Source organism: Pangasianodon hypophthalmus, chromosome 5, assembly GCF_027358585.1.
Source record: "Pangasianodon hypophthalmus isolate fPanHyp1 chromosome 5, fPanHyp1.pri, whole genome shotgun sequence".
Lineage (NCBI taxonomy): Eukaryota > Metazoa > Chordata > Actinopteri > Siluriformes > Pangasiidae > Pangasianodon > Pangasianodon hypophthalmus.
The window spans coordinates 11,486,339-11,508,356 of NC_069714.1; the positions used below are offsets into that span (position 1 = coordinate 11,486,339).

Here is a 22,018-nt window from a genome sequence, read left to right on the forward strand (position 1 = left end):
ATTTTAATCAATGTGCTCAATCGATTGCTTCAGCCTTCATTGAATAACGCACATGTCGGCCCTGTGTGGATGATGGAAGTTCTTCCTAGACTCTTCATTAAAAACACAGAATACTAAATAAATAAAAACAGCCAGCTGTAACGGTAAGTGGATTAATCAGATCGAGTTATACTTTCCATTTGCTGAAACTAGCAAATTGGATAACTGGATTATTTTATGTTTATCACGTGGGACACGTGGGGCATATTGATCCATGGATCCATGGACAACATTCTGCCTTACTGGATAATCACACCGGTTTAATGAAAGTGTTGAAACAATAATGTTTACTTAAGTGATTAAACTAGCTATCGGATATAGAATATCACTCTGAATTGTGTTACTACTTTGAAAACAAGTCCAGATATGTGGTAAGACCCAGAACTAGTTAGCTAATGTTAGATGCTTTGATCTGTCTACCAAGATCTCTGGCTAGTATCATAGACCATTGATTAACCCACTAGCTGTCTTAAGAGTGTGACAACTTTTTCAGTGTTATAATGACGTTTTTGCTCTGTGCAGAGGTTAGGGGGAAGCCTTGGCCATGGGGTTGACTAAGCAGTACCTGCGCTACGTGCCCAGCGCAGTGTTTGGCCTGATCGGCAGTCAGAAGGCGAACGTGGTGTTTGTGCGCCAGAGAGGAGGAGAGCACGGCCGCTATGTGGCTGCAGGAGCCTGCGAGCATGTGTTCATATGGGATGTGCGCAAAGCTGAGAAGGTACACATTCAAATGAAAACGTTTCTAGTCTAGGAAAAAGTGACCAATACACATATTCTCCATATCATACAGTATATTCTCCATCTCGAAACACACCGGGAAATGAAGGCTGTAGAAGGTTCATGATCTGATTAATTTGTGATTAGAACTGACACAGGTTCTTCAGGATGGAATTTTCAAACACTACTTACAAAGGCAGTGGTAGCTCAGTGGTTAAGGTGTTGGACTACTGACCAGAAGATCATGAGTTCAAATCCCGCTGCTGCCACTGATGGGCCCCTGAGTAAGGCCCTTAACCCACAACTGCTCAGTTGTGTAAAAATGACATAAAGTGTATTTTGCTCTGGATAACGGTGTCTGCCAAATGCCATAAAAAATGTAAAAATGAAGTTCCTGTGTTTCAAAACATTTATCTACATAACGTCATTCTTTACTGATATGTCCTTTAAAAGATTAAAAAGTAAAGATGTCACAGGCTGAATGAACTTTACTGTTTACTATTACTTTTACTATTTGGTTATACCACATTACCACAAATGATCATTTGCTGTGTTAAATAAATTCATCATGATACAAGGATGTAATCATATCAGCATGTGTGAGACTCAAACATTCGAGTTCATACACTGCAGAATCCTCACTGGTGAATTAATGCATATGGTGTTTATGTCCAGCGGTCCGTTCCAGGAAGAGCTTGTAAAAGCCTAAACTCAATCTTAAATTCCGAGTTGAATTAGCCAAATCCTGTGCCTGTGTATTAGCTGGTTCCCAAAAAAAGATTACACTTATTTGAAGCAACCCCAGATAGGTCGAATCAGGATTCTGCACATTTGTGCCAAACTGTAGCTTATAGCGAAGAACAATAGCAACCTTTTCTTTTCTTACAAAGACTACCAGTGTATGTATTTTTTATTAAAATAATGTTTTATAAATAATATAATATGGTCACAGCAACAAACAACACTAGACTTTTTTTTTTTTTTTTACTATAACTAGATTATAAAACTATTTATAGATTAAATAAATGTCAAGGAGTTCATAATCTGTGCTGCTGTTCTTCATTTCCATACTTTGGTAATATGAGTGTAACCTCAGAGGTTAAAAGGCACAACATTTAGAACACTGGTTAAACACATGCTCAGATTCTCTGCCTCTGAAAACTGCAGGCCAGCTTAGGGAACAAATTTATAGAGGATTGTACTTTTAAGAAGTGGTGGGAACATATCAGCATCCCCAATGGAAGTAAGTCCTGTGTACTAATATGCCTGGTGCAAGACAGGTCTGACGACATCTTATGCTGGAATTTATTGACATTTCTGGTTCAGCACGCTGAATTCAACTCACCAGTTCATTGCTAGGTTTAAAGCGAAATCACTAAACTATGCATATAGTGTCCTATAATTTGCAATGGTTAATGATGGCCTGTCTTTTTGCATACAGTTGCAGTCAGCACTCAGATGATTGACTCACATTCAGTTTCACTGTTTTGTTTTCCTAGATTCTAATTCTTGAGGGTAAGAAGCATGAGGTGACGTATCTCTGCCCTTCTCCTGATGGAATCCACATAGCTGTGGGTTATGAGGATGGCAGTGTGCGCATCTTCAGCCTTTTAAATGGTGAAAGCAACATCTCTTTTAATGGACACAAATCTGCTATCACAGTCATGCATTATGACACATTGGGCGCACGACTAGTTACCGGCTCCAGGGTGAGATAAAAGACTATGTATGATTTGTTCTTTGCAAAATTGTTAACTCTCATCTATGACTACTGAAAGCAAATAATAGATTCCTAGAGCTGTGTTTAAAGCTGTTGTGCTAAACTGATGCTCATATTTTATTCTTTCTGTAGGACACAGATGTGATTGTGTGGGACATAATAAATGAGTGTGGATTGTACAGACTGAAAGGACACAAAGATGCCATCACTCAAGCTTTGCTCTTAAAGAACAAAAATTTGCTTGTCACAAGGTCAGTCAGATTGATTTTTAGTTTTTGCAGTAACTTAAGGCCAGAGGATATTGCATGTTGTTGCAAGGTAATAGCTTCCAGTAACCTAAGGTCAACATTTAATCAATACATTAAAAATATATGAAAAAAGAATTACATAAGTGTTTTATGCATTTTCATAAACATCTTAAATTACTGCTATTATTGCCCTCTTTTACCCCAGCTCAAAGGACAGCTTTGTAAAATGGTGGGATTTAGACACCCAGCACTGTTTTAAGACAATGGTGGGCCATCGCAGTGAGGTGAGCAGAATTTCTCCATAGTACCTGTCAGAAAGCCAAACATAATCAAACTTGTATCATATTTTTTGCTGTTTTTATGGATTAGGAGTTGTGAATGAGGATAATGCTGAACTGCTGTATTCTTTAGGTGTGGGGAATGGTTCTGTTGAATCAGGAGAACAGGCTGCTGACCGGCTCTGCTGACAGTGAACTCCGAGCCTGGGACATTGACTACTTAGAGGAGGTAAACAAGCAGCACGCAGGTCATGTTTTTACATGGCAACAAGTTATAAAATCAAGTGCGTCTTAAATGATTCTCCAGGGTTAGGGTTGGTACATTTTATGGAAAAGACAAAACATACAGCACATACAGCATACTTAACTAGCTGCAAAACAACCTCAAGACATCAATTATCCACAACTGTACAACAGCTGTACAGCTGCTTTTCCTTTAAGTAACTTCTTAAACTATTTGAGTTTAAAACTCGAATTATTGTTGCGTAGTGTTTATTTTATACAACCAAATAGAGTGGCAATAATTCTGGATTTGACTTTATGTAGCTGCAATACTGAAATATGAGAAATGTGTTAAATTTTTACACATTTATTACACTTTATTACACTAAATTATTGCATTATTACACATCTGTCTTCAGGTTAAGGAAGTAGGGGAGCCACGGGAGAAGAAAGGAAAAAGTCTCCTTGATGATGACGATGATAATGAAGAGGAAGATCCTAATGAAGAGCCAGCAGATGTAATATCCCACTACGGACATTAATGACAGTGCTACTTATTAACAAATTCAACTTATAACAATGGCACCATTGCTAGATTCCAGCATTTGGCTGTTTTATGCTACTGGATTGTGTTTGAAGAATGTTTTTCACAGCACATTTGTTTTCTCTTGTCTTCCTACAGAGAATCCTCAGCTGTAAGAAAGCTGGCTCTGTTCTGAGAGAAGCCAGAGATCGGGTTGTGTCCTTGATTGCAGATCCCAAAGCTAAAGTCTTGGCATGCCATGTATGTATTTTTTTGTGATTTATGGATTTAAATATGAAAGCTATTTACTGGTAAATAGCTCGTTTATGATTCATCCAATCAATATCTCTAGGGCCTTGACAGCACTTTGGAGATCTTTTCTGTGCTGCCAGAGGAAGAAATTCAGAAGAAAATGGAAAAAAAGCTGAAAAAGGCCAAGAAGAAGGCCAAGTATGTAATCAGGAATTTAGAGCATGAACCGAAAAAATTCAGCCACAATTTTGTCCTTTAACTTATTGATGTCTGGTGTTTCTGTGCCAGGTCTCAGGATGGTGGTGCTGATGCAGCAGATATAGTTGTAGAGCGAAAGCTGACAGATGAGATTCAAAAGCTGGCCAGCATAAAAGCCTCCTCTAAGATCAGGTCAGTGCACGTCAACATTAGATGGATTATATAGACTTATACCGCTCAATATTCACATATTTTATAGAGTTATATATGTAATCTGTTTTTTCTCAGGTCGGTGGACTGCCTTCTGTCTCCTAATGGTGAGATGAAAGTGGCTCTGTTGCTGCAGAATAACACCATAGAGACTTACAGTGTACAGGCAACAGAGAAGAGCCCTACAGGCACCAAGACGTCTCGGCTCACCCTGTGTGGCCACCGCACAGATGCCAGAACGCTGTCTTTCAGCTCAGACAACATTGCAATCCTGTCTGCCTCTGGAGACACAGTCAAAGTCTGGAACAGGTCAGTCTCAGGACATCTACGGCAAACACTTAAGTATACTTTGTTTTATTTACTCTCAACTAAACCTGATTGTGCTGAGGAAAACGTCATGTGCATATTTAGTTTTATTTTTAACCCTTGCTTTAGATATCTTGGGTGTTTAACAGGAAATCTTTTCTGTCCCAGGGCCACTTTGCAGGTGATCCGCACCATGGCGTGTGAGTATGCTCTCTGCTCACTCTTTGTGCCTGGAGATAGACAGATCATTGTAGGAACTAAGGTACATCACAACAACCTTTTCATTTGATTAGGAAAAGTCGAGTCAAGTAGGATTGTAGCTTCCCCTGTTTCAGTGCCTCTAATAGTCAGTTTTTCATTCCCAGAGTGGAAAGATTCAGATTTTTGACTTGGCATCAGGCAGCCTGCTGGAGACTACAGAAGCTCATGAGGGAGCTCTGTGGTCCATCTGTCTTTCTCCCGATCAGGTACTATAGTAAATTGAGTACGTTTAGTATATAACTGCACATATGGGTGTGATAGTTACATGTCCACAAACCTTTAGCCATATGCTGTACTTGCATCTCATAATCCTCAGGACCGGAACAGTGTCATGCTGTTAAGCAAAGAAAATTACAAGAAGGCAATATTATCATTTTAGCATGAACTTTTTTATTTCCCATGTTTTTTTCATTGACACGTTGAACTAAATTTTACATCTTAGGCAACTTGAAATTGATGTACAAATCCACAATCTTTAACTCCTCTTCATACAGCAGTAACACAGCCCAAATCCCAAACTATACACTCACTGCCCATTTTATTAGGAACACTTGCACATACATCCAATTATCTTAAAAGCCAATCACGTAGCAGCAGCACAGTGCATGAAGTCATGCAGATACAGGTCAAGAGCTTCAGAAAATATTATGGCACATATTTATCATTTTGCAAAAAATGCTGAAGTGTGTGTGTGTTTTCAGAGGGGAATTGTAACTGGAGGAGCTGACAAGATGGTGAAATTCTGGGACTTTGAGCTCATAAAGGATAAGGAATCAGGAGCCAACAAGTGAGGAACACTATGTCTGCTGACCATAACTCTTCATGTGTTTGTTAATGAAGGGTTTGTGTATGACTGTTATGTGTGTATTACTGCAGGAGACTGACGGTGAAACACACTCGCACACTACAGTTGGATGAGGATGTGCTATGTGTGCGGTTCAGTCCTGATCAGAGACTGTTAGCAGTCTCTCTCCTCGACTGCACTGTGAAGATATTCTACACAGACACCCTAAAGGTATTCTGAAGAAAACAAGTCAGATGAACACTGTTGATGCTTCTGTGTTACGAAAGTGTAGTCACATTGGTTGTTCTTGCAATTAATCATGGCACATACACTGAAAACTTGAACGTGACAGATCTGTTTCTTTCTCTAGTTTTTCCTGTCTCTGTATGGACATAAACTGCCTGTGCTGTGTTTGGACATTTCACATGTAAGTTTTCCATCTAACTGTCATATACAGTTGATTAGACTTGTACCTACATTGTCATATGACAATAATTACTCCAACATTTTATCATAGTTTACAATATTATCATATTATACTTCAGCGCTGTTCAAATCTGTATTCTGATTGGTCGGAAGGTGTTGGCTAATTTTCTATAACGGCAGGTCTAACAATAGTGGGGGCTGGAAGATGAATCACAGGTTTATTAATGCACTTGTTATAATGTTATGGTTTCTATAGTAACAGCTCATTTATGAGGGATTTATGTGGCAGACTCTCCTCATAAACATTAAATAACTTGTGTAATTGTCAATATGGTGGATATGATATGCTTTATGGTTTCTCAGTAACATGCTGCATTTTGTTTTGTATCATTAACTTCAAGAGAAAAAAAAGAGAATGTTGAGAGAACAATTGTTTATAGCTGCTGTAACATAAGTGATAACAGGAACTCACTTTCACAGATGTTCCACAACATTAAATGTAACTAAAGCGGATGAAAAAGTATGTCATTCTTTAATGAATAAAAATTGCTGTAGTTTAAAAGGTATAAAACACTTCAGTTAGTGCTGTTATTGAAAAATGATCATTTTAATAATCATAAATTTCAGTGTGGTAACGTTATCGCACCACCCTATCATTGATTATTTTCCTATAACAGCACCCCCATTGTTGTTTTTTTTTTTTAAATTCCTTATATATTGTATATCATCTTGGACCCATCATGGGTATTGTATTTGAGAAAGAATTTAGGGTGATCATACATCACCTCTAATGGACTACATATAGGGCATTTACTCACAGTCAGCATTCTGGCAATATTTAAATATGAAGAAATGTTAATGTTAGGTAAAAAATCTGCCTGCAGTTGTATGTAGTAAAGATAATCCTAATACAGTGGAGTCAGAACCTTGACTGAACTTGCATCCTGTCAAGAGAATAATGATGACAGTATGTGAAGTATCCACAATAACTATAGTGTATGTTGAATATTGTAGGATATTGTAAAACTCTATACGAAGCATGTGCTTACGGTTCATTATGATGGTTCTTTACAATGAGAAATATGTTTATTTTGATTTCACTCCTAATGTGTTTTAGGATAGTGCACTGATAGCCACTGGATCAGCAGATAGAAACGTGAAGGTCTGGGGTTTGGACTTTGGTGACTGCCATCGTTCAATGTTTGCACATGATGACAGGTACTAGATGTTTCTGTTGCTTATACAATATTTTATTCCTCTGTTTACTGTTAGAATAGCTATTGACCCATAAGACCTGGCTTACAACATATACGAAGATACATGTCTTTACTGTCAGATTAGAAGATAAGTGTGGTCATTTCCTCCCTACAATCTGTTTTTAGTTAGTGGTTACCTTTTCTGGTGTTTGTTCATCTGCTTTATTGGTGAAAATTCACAAGATGATGATGTCATCCCAGATGGTCAATATTTGCTTCCTTCTTTCCCTTTCTTCTTCTCTCTTTCTAGTGTAATGTTCCTTCAGTTTGTCCCCAAAACCCATCTGTTTTTCACAGCGGGAAAGGACAGAAAGATCAAACAGTGGGATGCTGACAAGTTTGAACACATCCAGACCCTGGAGGTGATTATTTTCTAATAGAACAGACCATTTTCCATACACATGTGAGTGAGGTAAATGATTGTGCTGTGGGTTACAGGGTGAAAAAGCAGGCTGTTATTGACGTTAGGGCTGAATGTGTGATATGAACAGAACACAGTCAATAGGCAGCAAAGGTTACTTGTATTATGCAAGCAGAATATTTTTCCTTTAAGCCTCAGTCAATACAGAAATGGAAGAAAACACACCTGTCCAGAGGCCTTATTATACTTCTTGATATTTGACTTCTGGGCCTTGTTCCTCAGGGACACCATGGTGAAGTATGGTGCCTAGCCATCAGTCCCAGTGGAGACCACATTGTCTCCTCCTCTCATGATAAGTCCCTCAGGCTTTGGGAGAGAACCAGGGAGCCTATCATTCTAGAGGAGGAGAAAGAGATGGTGAGTGGCTGTAGCACAGATGGTGATCTAGGGAACCTGGTAACACCACATTGTCTTGCTAATAATAGCAATACATCCCTCTTTTCTAATCTACAGCATTTTAAAATGCACATTATACAGCAATTAAAATAATGAATAATATATGCATTTTTAGCATATGTACTATGTCTCTGAAGAGCTCTGAACCACCCATCTTAAAAATTTTACTTATTCTGTATATCTGAATTTCCCAGGAAAGAGAAGCAGAATTTGAAGAATCTTTAGCCAAAGGAGATGAACCTGTGGTATGTAGTGGTGTTGGTCCTTGGAAATTGCTTATCTGTTTCTCTTACTTAGGAATATGAACAGATATTTGTTCCTGTTTGTGCCAGGTCCCCGGCGAGGCCAAAGGTGAGGCCGAGCCTGCAGGGAAGAAGACTATAGAGACAGTCAAAGCCGTGAGTTACCCAGCCCTTATAGCTATTTATGAAGATTAAATCTCTCTCTCCGATTTGTTTTGAGCAATTACTCAAAAAAAAAAAAAAATCGTTCCAGGCGGAGCGCATAATGGAGGCGCTGGAGCTCTACAGAGAGGAGAGCAAGAAGCTGGACGAGCACAAGGCTGCCTGTGAGGCGGCGGGGAAGGAGGTGCGAAATGTCTTCCGTTCTAACAGGGCTTGGGAATGTGATGTCATGCTGCGATGATCCACTATGCTATTAGGTTAAGAACGGTTAGGGAACGTTAAAACAAGATACTTTAGATAGATTTTGGGCCATTATGGTAATTATATTTACAAATAGACATTTAATTTTTTTTCCTGGTGGATTAAAAAAAGCAATATCTCTGAGGTCTCTGTGATGAAACAGACACTGGTTTTATGTGCTTCTTTTGTTACTTTAAATAAACAAATTTGCAAGCTTGGTAGACTCTCTCTCTCGCTCTCTCTCTCTCTCTCGCTCTGTCTCTCTCTCGCTTTGTTTCACTGGCTCTGTTAACAGAGTTTCGTGGTTATTTATATTCCATAGCAGAACAGAGCGCAGATTTGAATTACTAGTGCTGCTACTTTCATTTGCTGTGTTTACTGAATAGCTCGCAGGTAGCTTACCCAAATTGGAGTGACTGTTCTATAGTCTGCTGTAGTTTGCCAGTGTATGATTAAATCTACAAATCTATATGTGAATTTTATATCAGCTTTCGGTGATAGGGGTAACTCACTGATATGCTTCTGTACCATTACTCAACCCATAGTTTGTAGGGATCAACATTAGACTGAGTTTCTCAAAATATGGATATGATATCTGTCACAACCATAATGTTTACAACCTGTGTTTATATGGAGCAGATAATGTGAAGAAGGGGCCTGGTCTGACATTATGACATATCCCACAATGCAACATGAAATGACCTCGATTCCCAAGCCCTGCACACGCTTGCACACATACTCCACTCTGAATATCAAACTAATCTCTGCATATTGCATTTGCACTATTTATCTCTCTTGCCAATTTCCTCATATTTCTTTAGTTCATCACCTGTATTTTATTGCTGGATTTGCATGTTACGCTTTGATTACTAACACTACAACCTTTGTTTTGCAGTTACCTCCACCAGCAATGAACCCAATTCTTGTGGCTTATGGAAGTATCTCAGTAAGAAAACACACTCTAAAATTCTTGTACTACGTACAGTACATGTTTCTGAAATTTGTTTTCCACAACACACACAAAGATCTAGCTATGTACACTAAAAGGACTAGTTACACAGAGTCTCTCTGGTAAATAAAGGTTTCCAGTAATTACTATAGCACACAAGGATGTTGATTTGTAATATAAGGAACAAGTTCCTGTATTATTGCTATACTAACAGCTTCTTATCTGGTGGCCCACAGCCTTCTCGCTATGTTTTGGATGTCATAAAGAAGGTGCGCTCCAGGTAAGCGAACATTTCCTGCTCAGACACATTGTGCTGCGTATCTGGCATGTTTTGCATATGCTACATGTTGTCATCAAACTGAAAAGTGTGTGTGCAAGTGTTCCATAGTGTTCATGCACTGTTACATTGGTGTACACTCACCTTTTACTTGATGGGGGACTTTTAGTCAAGTGAGTGTTATATGAGTGAGTGAATGAGTTAAAGTTAAAATGTAAATGTTAACCAAAAACCATTTTAACAGAAATTACCAAAAAACTACAAAGCTAGTTAACATGTGTAGCTTGTGGTCCACCATTAAGAGATATTTAAGTGAGTCTCTAAGTGGATCTAAGTCCATCTGCTTGTTCACATGCACATGATTTTAAAATTTGGAATTAATAAACAGGCCTCAGATGAGAAGGAATTAGGATTTGTTTTTATGCATTTGGATGACTTATAAATCCGATATAGGAATTTCTAGGAAGTAATTGTAAGTCCATCTTTATTTATTTATTCTGCACACATCTTTATAAATGAAGCTCCAGGGCTTTACTTATAGAAGTGTAAATCTTATTGAAGAGTGTACTTAATGTCTTACTGATATGGCTTGTTATGTATATAAGATGAATGCTAGTTACTTTATGGGTGGTGATAAAATCATTTTCTGCGTTTCAGTGAGTTGGAGGTGTCTCTACTGGTGCTGCCATTTCCTTATATCCCTGATCTGCTCTCACTCTTAAACACCTACATACAACAGGGCCTAGAGGTGGAGCTGGTCTGCCGCTGCCTCTTCTTCCTGCTCAGGTATTTAGGAAGCTCAGTTTACACAGGGCTCTGAACTGGTTAAAGGCTCAGAAGTGAAAACTGCAAACAGTGTTTCCTGAACTTGTATATTACTACTGAAATCATAACATTGTTCAGCAAGAATTAGGAATAAAAATGATACCAGAAATGCCATATAAATATACTGATATAATGCAAATACAACTGATCAGATGTAATTCTTTGTTGAGAGAACTTCTGGCCCACGTTTCTGCAGCTGGTGGTGTGAACCGACTCGACCAGCCCCTACACTAGGAACAAAAACTGAAACGTAATCATCCTTAACTGTTCTGGAACAGAATATTAAATCTCTGTTACCAGTTAATAATGTTATTTTTTAATTCTGTGTGGCTTACTAGTTTATTATTTCTTTCTTATCTTCAAACTCCCAAATATTTTGGGATCAAGATTACGTTTTGTGGGATTTCATTCAGTGTATAATTTTACACATCCTAGTATACTAGTATTACCATAGTTCATTGATGAAGAAACAAGGAAAATGAAACTTACTATAAATGTTTTCTCCACATAAAACCTAGTCCGATAACCAAGCCTATCAGCTGCTGTGCTGCACTCATGAGGATAAGATAAAAACAGCTTAGCTAGCTAACCCCGATTAGGGCTAGACATCAGAATGAGCAGCGATTTGAACACAACTCGATAAATCACTTTCAGCAGCATGGAAACAAACTCCTGCTTGCTAAGCTCTTATTTATGTCATATGCATACAACATGCCCTGATCCAATGATTATTCAGCAGTACATTTCAACGAGGCTAAATGGAATAAGAAAAAAAAGACATTGCACGTGTAGCTTAAAATCACGTTTTTTTTTGTTTGTATTTTGTTGAAGAATCCACTTTGGGCAGATCACCAGTAACCAAATGCTGCTGTCAGTCATTGATGAGCTGAGGACAAACACAATCTCCAAAGTGCGGGAGATCAGGGTAAGTATGTTCCACCTGCAGCAAGCTTAGCTGTCTCCATTAGACCGGCAGCTTTACTCACTCTGTCCCTCTGCCTCAGGATGTGCTCGGCTTTAACAGCGCAGGCCTTCAGTTCCTGCAGCGGGAGATCGAGAGCAAAGAAGATGTGATGTTCTTTGCTGATGCCACAGATCGCTTTGAGGAGAAAAAGAGAAAGAGGAGAAAGAGAGAAAGGGTCGTACTGACCATCACATAAACCAGTTCACAGAAAACATCCCACCTAGAAAATGTCACCATAGACTCTGTTTCCACCTCAATTTCATGATGATAATATCTCAAGTTGTCATATTTACATTTTTTTTATTGGCTTGGATATGATATGTAACTGTTTGTGCCAATTTCTACTTTTTCCTAAAAGATTTCAGTCACAAGCCTACTGCCCGAGTCTTTTTATTTTACATAAGCTATTGAAATATCACTTAAATCATAGGAGGGCCCATAGGTGCGGTGAAGTTTATAGCTAATAAACGTTGTCCACAGTATGTAGAAATGGGTGTATTTTAGTATCTAGACAGATTTCTGTTTAAGTACAAGGAGACTGGACACGTGGTGATATATAGGCTTATCTACTGCTTTTCCTGTACCAGTGCTCACTGGAGGAGGTGGGTGGGGGTGGATTCAGCAGTGAAGTGGTGATGTTGGCTGAGGGTTCAGTGGCGAGAAACATGTCGGAGCTGTCACCAGAACAGAGGACCACCACTGGGATTTTTCATCATATTAATAGGAAGAGAGGGGGATTCTGCTTTATTCTCATAACTCTCCTATGTACAGGCCAGCGGTGAAATGACCAGGAGAGCTTTATTAACATGTATGTTTCGCTGACAAAAGCTAAGTCAGAGTGTTCCACAGTTTAGATCACATGAACAAGTCAAGCTAGCTTTCTACCTTAACCAAGGCTGTGCTGTCTACGGTGCTTCATGCCATGAAACAAAGGAAGGGTTAAGTGTCCATGTGTTTGCTGTCTGGTCCAAGCTGAACAGGAAGACAGGTTACATGTATGCTTTACTAAGCTACCGATACTTTACTAAGGTTAGTAAATGTCTAGTAAGCATGTATAAAATTTATGTAATTCAACCTAAATTTACAGTTACATGCCTGATTATATGGAACACAGAGCACACAATGTGTGAACATCTGTGGTCATGTTTTATCAGCCCTGTTTCACTTTTACACACACATTTTACACACATCTCCCATCCAGTGCAACAGTGAAATACAAAGGGAACACTTCCATAACGCTACTCAGCTCTAATTACTATCTGCTATCCTGGCTGTCATTTTTAAAACCGAAAACTAAGCATGTAAAGGCTGTAAAAAATGCTGAGCATTTTTTAAATATGAAGCTCAGACATCATTGGAATATGACCGCAGATCAAAAAAACATCCACACACGAACATCCAGAACCACTGCATCATTAGCTATTAGACTGAGAAAGGTGTGTGTTGTTAGGCCAAGCAAAAAGTGAGAAGATGAGTAAAGAACTGGTACTGAAAAGCAGAGGCTCCTGTACTGACACTTCAGTTTTAAACAAGCAGCAGATGGTTGTTTTATAATAATAATAATAATAATAATAATAATAATAATAATAAAAATAATATGAATAAATTGAATATATAACAGTGGTTTTAACTGTGATCATTGTTAAAATTTTGCTCAAGGATATATCCAAAAAGAGCTGTACCTTTTCCATGTTACATTCAGCTCTGTGGCTGAATACCAAATGGTGCACACCACATGAAATGTGCTATGAAGGGTGTATGAGGTAATTATACCTTAGGTGGCATGCATCAAACACAGGTCTAATATTGTTTTTAACATTTTGATCATTATTTAATTGCATAACTTATTATTGCTGACTTATTTTAAAACCAGTGCTTGCATAGGTAAGTCATAATATCGCCAGCACGATGATGAGGTCTCCTCCCAGTCCCCAAACTTAGGTCTTGTAAAAACCAAAAGCACCTTATTATAGACACTTTCCCTTTTTATTTTGGTGATTGGTCCCTTGTCTCTTGGAGATACAAAAATGAACATCTGCACTCAAATGCACTCTGTAACATGCAGGAAAGAAATTTACCAGAGTTTCCTAAGCACATTATGTACATGAATGGATGGATTGGTTTCTTGGCCCTTCTACATGTGGTGTTGCCTGACCTGTAGCTTGTCGCAAGCAGCTATTCTTACTACTCTCTGATTTTGGGGGTGATGCAAGAAAAATCAGATGTTAAAAATGAAATCTCGTTTGCTAAAGCTATACAATGCTTTGCTAAAACAAAAAACATCAAAGTTTCTTTCTATAAAAAGACTAAAGGAACCCTTTTTTCTAAGAGTGTACAGCTCACAGTCCAACAGCAGAAAACATTTTGTGAGTGAAGCAAACCTCCAATTTTGAGTAATAATCTCAGTTTGAGTTACAGCACTGGGTGGCAGCATTGACTTTCTAAAATTCTTTTTGTAACTCGAGCCATGCTGACAATACTGTCACACTGCAGTCCACCCAAATCACCTATCACTAACTTTACTTATATTCTACTTTACCACATCTTAAAACAAACAACAAATTTAAAAAATAGTAAGCTAAAGCGAAAAAAAATCTTATCAGCAGTTAATGACGCCACCAGTTGTAAGTCTGAGCTTTTACGAAGTAATTTGATCACTAATTCCTCATGCCTGAGACTATTAGAGTATGTTCCTGTCGGGTTCATCCTAAATATGGCACAGGTAACTTATCCTGTAGTGACTCAAAGTAACAATGGCGCTGAGAGGCTAAGTGAGGGGGTACTGAACTGTACGATGCCCATTACTAAGAATTTAACTTATGTAACTATAAACTATTCTAGACATGTGCACTTCATATTACTACCCATAAACAGACACTCAATCCTTTCCTGTGAATGCAATGTTTACCCTGTCCAGATCATTACAGACAGGACTTCTTTGCTTCTTGGCTTATTCTCCACCAACAATAATGTTCCTGTTCTCCCCTGAACAAATGTCATTCACTTCCAATTTAAAAAGGAAAATAAATAGGAATCAATCTAAAGATGCAGTAGGGACTTGTTCCAATAACACTTTTACAATGGCACTGGACTTATGAGATTATTTTTGTACATATGAAAAATGTGATAAATAAAAACATTTTTTCACATTTGTCTTGATATAATAATGATAAAAATATAAATGTTTTAGGGGAAAAAAGAAAAATGTCATAAAAACCTGGTTGTACAAGTACAAGAAGTGTATGCCCTTTAACTAATACTTTGTTAAGGCACATTTTGCTTGTGATACACCAATAAGTCCCTTTGGGTGAGTCTACCAACTTAGCACTTATCTTGATTTGGCAATTTTATTCCACTCTTCCTCCCAAGAAAGCTCCAGATCTATCAAGGTGATCTCCTGTGCTTAGCCCTCTTCAAGTCATTTCACAGGTTTTTGATAGGATTTAGATCTGGGCTCTGACTGGGCCATTCCAAAACCTTGATCTTCTTCTTCTGAAGCCATTCCTTTGTTGGCTTGGGTTTGTGCTTTGGGTCATTGTCATGCCGGAAGGTGAAATTTTTCTTTATCTTCAGCTGTCTAACAGGGGCCCGCAGATTTTGTGTCAAAATGTATTTTGGAGCTATCCCCATAGCATGATGCTGCCAGCTTCACCATGCTTCACCCTGGGTATGGTGTTCTTTGGGTGATAAGCTGTCTTCTTTTTGCACCAAACATATCTTTTAGAATTATGTTCAGAAGGTTCTACCTTCATCTCACCAGACCATGATGCATTTTGCCACATGGCTTGGGGTGATTTAGGTAGGCTTGGATTTTTTTTTTTCTCGTGAGATAGGGCTGGAAGCTCTTTGTGGACCATGGTCTCAGCAGTCAATTGAAACCAAGAAGACTTCAAGTGAATCCAACAGAAACAGTTGATCTTTATTTGGGGTTAATCAGAATAACTTTATTGATGACAGCTGTATGATAATTACTTTTGAACATGCATTGTATGTAATTGGATCGGAGTATGTGATTGGTTAGTTCTGAGCATAGACATACGCCCCATTATAAAGGGTTGTTTTTTCCCCTCTAAAACATTTCTATTTGTTTTTTACTTTATGGTTGCTATATCACATTAACGGTAGAAAAAAGGCCTGGCATTGTTGATCTTCTTTTCATTTTTTTGCATCACAAAAACCTGCCATTTTAAAAGAGGTGTGTAGACAGTTTTTTAAATAAAAGGCCTGCTGTGTCCAACTTTTGTTTAGACTATTGAATATTGGTTGTCTTTGTACTCTCAATAAACCATCTCTTTTTATTATACCCTGATTCTTCACCTCTCTTTCAAACTGCCACTGCAGAGGAGCAACAGGTCCATCACCTTCTGAACCACACACCACTGGGGTAGCGATTTCCTGTACTGAAGCATGACTCGGCCTTCTCTTTCAAAAACTCCAGAAAAAAAAAAACAGAAGACAGATAGCTACACCTTCCCAGACTGTAGATGAGTGTTTAATGAGAAGCTGTAAAAATATTTCAAAAGTGGAAGTAGCTCTGCCAGGCCTTAATTGAGAGGCTTTGTCAGCAGGTGTGTGTGAAAACGTGGGATCTGCATTTCTGAGCTTAGGCTTAGAATGATCTGATCTGTCAGTGATCCTGTTGTTTGCCCCACTGATCTGTAAGCAATATTCCTTCCGGTAAACCCAGACTTGGCAATTAGCAGATGTTTACAGATGTCACTAAGGTCTAATTACCTCAACATCCACAGGGGAGGGAAGTCTGGGACAGCATGTGTCCAAAGATTGTTGTGGCCATAGCAATATGTGTTTGGTCTATTGACCAGTTGGTGTTTGGACGAATTCATAGTTTAGAAAATATTGAGTCTGAATCTAAAACTGTTCACAAATGTTCTGTGAAGTTGTAGTTGAATTACTGCCATTGAAAGTGAAACATGGGAATGTAATCCATGTAAAAATTAGATAGTAAGAATAAAATTACTACTTATTTCATTTTATTTTACTTACTATTGAAACTGGGTATGTGGATAAAATACAGTACTCATTAATGGCAGTTTTTCTTTGAGCAAGAAAATGGACTCTTGCTCATGCCAGAATAGCCTATAGGAAGGCAAAATTGATCCCTGACATGAGATGGTCACCCTCTTTAAAGCATACTTAGAGAGAGAGAGAGAGAGAGAGAGAGACGGGGAGAAAAACGGAAAATGAAAATATCAGGAAGGCCAGAAGCCTGTCAACGAATACCTACCCCCACCTAGTTGCCACTCAGACCACCCAGACTTCACAAAGACAGCATGTCAATCATCCCTCATATATACATATACTAATCTCAGACACCAAACTGTAGGATATATAGAAGAAACAAACCTGTAAAGCAACAAACATAAACTAAATTTTTACCATAGAATTTATATTTGTCTCTGTAATATATTTAGATGTTAGTGCACATAAAGTATTTTTCATAAATACATCAAGACTTGGAAAACATAATGTGAAAACAAAACTCACTATGGCTGGGCAATATGAAGATATATATAAATTATGTTATATATTCTGATTGTTTTAAAAAAATAGATACAAACTGACTGGTGTTTAAATTTTGTACTTAATCTTTAAAACTTCTTTAAAACACTCTTTCAGTGTTAAAATTTATTTATTTATTTATTTATTTATTTAATCATTAAAAATGTTATCTTTTAAATATAAAATCTATATTATTAAAAGATTTTTAATGCGATACTGCTGTATTGCTTGCAGTTTATGAGCAAACCTATATATCATGATACGTATCACATATTGTAGAAATGCCTTCGCAAATCGTGATATGATATTTGTCACCCGACCCTAACTCACACTCCCACACACACACACACACTCACACAGAAGGCAGAGAACGCAGAATGATTCACAGTTTGGACATGTCCATTTCATCTGTCAGCACAGAGGTCATAAGACCACAAGCTATTTCTAATATATTCTGTCAGTTATCAGACCTCAGCACGACCCTAATCACGACCTGTCCCTCCACATCTCCTCTCACTGGAGCCCAACAACACAGCCCAGGGGCTCAATGTAATCCTGCTAACACTAATAACACCTCCACTACAGCACCAACACCCACAGAGGGGCCCAGATCCTCCCCCAAATACCCCACAACAAAGGCTGAATATGAAGCCCTGACTGCTTCGTATTAGTGTTTAATTAAGTTAAAGTGTGTGCCTCTGCATACTCTGTGTTTCTCCACAGAGCAGTAACCCAATTGAAGTCGTCTATTCTTTCATGGCTCAGAACTGGAATTCCAATGAGGTGCCATCACTGTGAAGGCAGGGCCTGCTGCAGCCTCCAGCCATCACTGATCTCTCACTCATGTGATTAATTCAATAAAACCATTAAAACTGACTCATTCCCTCTCTACAGCTACACACATATGCACACTCACCTACACATATTCAGGCAGACACACACATATGAAAGCACACATACACACTCCCTCAGGCATTCTCACACTGACAGATCTCTGCTTAGCACCTTCATACATTACAGATAACCTTTTTAGCACTGACTAACCAGAGCCAGACCTTCTCTCCAGAGGTCTGCCCTGAACCCTGAGGATGGTGGAGAATAAGAGAGAGAAGAGGGGTAGGACAAATGCAATCACTCTCATATTCACTTTCTGTTTATTTTGTGAGTGCAAATGAAAAGGAAGAAATCAGATTTTCACCACATGCTATCTGCCAACATGAAACGTAGTATGCATATGAAAAATCACCATTTTTCAAAAATATAATTCAAGCTACCTGAATTATATTTTATTTGACTAATCTAGTTGATGTTCATAAATTTCTTTAGGCTGTAAATGCCTTGGTTCAATTACACTGATGCCTATGCATTTCATTTTTAATATTAATGTGAGCAAAAAAAGTTTAAATGAAAAACAATTTAAATCCATCATTTGTCACTCTGCAGTTACAGCCTTTTAAATGTGTTTATTTTGGCTCTTAATATTTCATTACATGCTCATTTGATATCTTGTATCAACATGAGTAGAAACCACAGTGTTTGTATGATGACATGAATCCCTGCCCTGGCTGTGTTCTGTAATGTGCAGGCAGCTGACTGTTCCTCTCTTATGTCCTGACCTCATGGGGACACAACACACTCAGTTTTCTCTGTCGAGGTCCTCCCTGGCAGAATGCCACAGATCAGCAGGGAACTTCATTCTAGAGGTGCCTCATGTACTGCCTGAATGGAACGAATTGCAGCGAGCCGCATTTCTGGCTGTATCAGATGATAGAGTCGTGTGTCTGCACTATAAAAATAAAGTGTGTGTGACATGACTGCTGCTTTTCCTTCCTCCATCAGTCCATCTGTAGGACATTTTTCTATGGTTGGATAAGAGTATCTTATAACCTCTGAGACTTAACCTCAGGAAATGAACATATCCAGCCTTTGCTTAAAAAAGGTAATACAGAAGAAAGAGGAAGAGAAAAGGCACTGAAAATGAAAAGGATAAAATATTGCATTAGTCTTGATAAGATATTTAGAAGATGAAAATAAAAAAAGGTAAATACAGATAGAATAAGAGAACATGAAAGTGGTAAAGGCAAAAATAATAAAGGCACACACAAAGGAATGTCACAGCTTACCTGGATGTTGTTTTAGCACGTTAGAGCCATGAGTGGGAGGTACAAGATTAATTTATTCACTCCAAGTGCTCTGAGAAGTGTGAGGACAGCTTAACACGTGCTAATTTATTATTGCAATCATTAGCATTGCTACAATTTGTATTTGTTCATATAGACGTTGAACACTAATATGCTCTGAGCCTTCAGATCCTCAGATCCTTGTATTTCAGCATCTCAGTAAGTCTGTGCAGCCAAGCTCAGGTGAAGGGCAGAACTCTGCAGGCCTCTGAGTGATATTTAGGCTCTACCAAGTGCGCTAGCACCCGAGTTTATGAACACATAGACTATGAGAAATTACATGGTTATATGGATGTCAGAGCTGTCAGAGACCTTAGCAGTCTCTGGAGGCGAGCATGGTTAAGGTACAGTGCTGTGGCCCACACTCTGTGGGTCCGAGCAGTGAGTATAGGTCTCCACCAGGCCCTGTGCAACCTGATTCCACACACATATGTTCAGCCCCCAGTCATGTAAAACATATATGTTATACATTTAATCTTTTAATGGCAAGTGACAGACAAAGGACAGAGTTGAATAAGATACTTAGAATCCAGTCCCTGGTTCATTTTCATACATTTCTCCATTAAGCCACAGCTGTTGTTAGAGATTGCAGGGGTGAACCTTTATGTATTTGGAGTTTCTTTGGGGAAGCATAGTTTTCAAATTTTTTTTCTACAACATTAAATGAAAAAATACTTTGAGATTTGGTTAGAGTTTATTTTTGTATCACACTTGTGCACTAACAGTGGTGAACTGACATAAACCTGAGATTGTCTTGACAACTACTGGCATATGCTGGTTTGATGTAAAGTCTTGGCTACGTATAGTGATAGTTTGGCCAAAAATAAATAGCTCCAGTGCAAAACTAAAGAACAAAACTTCAGACACCTAACATGTCTTGGTTGATTGACTACTTTTGGGATAAGGAAAATATTGGCTGAAGTATTCCTGTAATATCTGACATACTTATTCACTGGCACACAGTTTCTTCTGGCACTAAAACTGCAAGATTACAAAATGTAACAATTTTGATAAATGAAAAGACAAGAGCCATTTAGCTCGGATATTCATTTTAATTTAACTTGATCACAGGAGTGTTTAACGTTTCAAGAAATCATCTATAAGGCAGACAAAGGATAAGCCTGCTGCCCTTTCTCTGAGAGGAATCAGACAGTTCACTAGTGCCAGAGCCATAAATTTCCACTGGCATGAAACACAAGATGGGTTCTCAGCAGGTCCGGGAGGTTTTTCATCACTAGAGCTTTTTAGTGGCCTTCACCATGATGGCTGCATGTCACCAAAGAAGAGGACTATATATGTATGTGTGTGCATGCATACTGTTGACTGAGGGTTTGCAAGTATATATTTCTATGCATATACAGGAAAGGAGAGGAGCCATCAGTGGGAAGCAGACGGAGCAGGAGGAGATTAGAAGTAGAATAGAGAGGAGTAAAGAGGTGAGGAGAGAGTCGTAAATTTATCAAAGGCCTGGGCTGGGAGTGGCTTTAATGCAAAGTGAAAAAGACCCTTGGAAAGTTTGCTGACAAGATTAATACGCAGTTGATGGGAAGGTTTTCATGACAGGGTGCCAACAAATAAACACAATTCAGGGATGACACCTCCCCATTCCCAGAATTCCATTAGAGTGTTCCCATGTCAGGTGGTCCCAGCACCTCTCATTAGCCCTCCAGAGAAAGAAAGATTACTTAGTTTCTGAGAAACTGTAATATTGAGGCCATTTTAAGTTTAAAGTAAAAAGACGACAAAGAATCTTGATGTCCATCAGTTGGTCCATTTAATAATAACAAGCCCCTTAAAGTAACTTTTTCAACATGCTGGAATGACCCTACAAGTGGCTACCCTGTGCTTTGTACCTTCTAACTCCCTTACATAGGCTTCATTACTTCAAAATATACCACACAGGCTCAGTCAAAAAGTGATCCACTCCTGCTTGATCATGTGGCCAGGCTGGTAGCCAAAAAGATTTATGTCTTGTTACGTGTTGTCTACATTGGGACCACTTAACTTCAACAAAAGGGACAAAGCATAATCACTCTCACCGTGTCACAATTTGTATAAACTTTATGACCCAGCTGACGGTCCATCACATTTGGGATCATAAATGAACTTGTTTTATGACCTGGTAGCCGTCACTATTCTTACTCATATTCACAGTGCTGGGATGCCTCTAAGAAATTTGACTTTACATTATCTCTGAGAAGGACTTAGAAGCTAAATCCACAAGGGGTAATGTCAGATTTATAGCACAAAAAAAACAAGAAAAAGAAAAATTCAGGCAATTTTATTCATGGACCACCACTGAGGCATTAATGACTGAGACGTGACTGAGACACAAATTAACTTAAACAAGGCACTATTTTAACTCACTGGAGCATCATAAATTTAACTTGCAACTACAATGG

General features: G+C 38.5%; 1 protein-coding gene across 1 annotated transcript; it reads left to right on the forward strand.

Annotated features, from left to right (window-relative positions):
* On the forward strand, positions 1-12,287 carry wdr3 (WD repeat domain 3). Its single transcript, XM_026946219.3, has 27 exons — positions 1-143; positions 562-757; positions 2,256-2,465; positions 2,609-2,727; positions 2,930-3,008; positions 3,136-3,231; positions 3,644-3,742; positions 3,907-4,008; positions 4,100-4,197; positions 4,288-4,389; positions 4,486-4,716; positions 4,882-4,975; positions 5,079-5,180; positions 5,676-5,761; positions 5,851-5,989; positions 6,129-6,185; positions 7,302-7,402; positions 7,691-7,802; positions 8,084-8,218; positions 8,452-8,502; positions 8,590-8,655; positions 8,753-8,845; positions 9,797-9,847; positions 10,087-10,130; positions 10,785-10,913; positions 11,784-11,877; positions 11,957-12,287. Exons 2-27 carry the CDS (start codon positions 584-586, stop codon positions 12,110-12,112), a joined length of 2,820 nt encoding a protein of 939 aa, XP_026802020.1. The 5' UTR covers positions 1-143; positions 562-583; the 3' UTR covers positions 12,113-12,287.
* Positions 12,288-22,018: the final 9,731 nt, after the last annotated feature.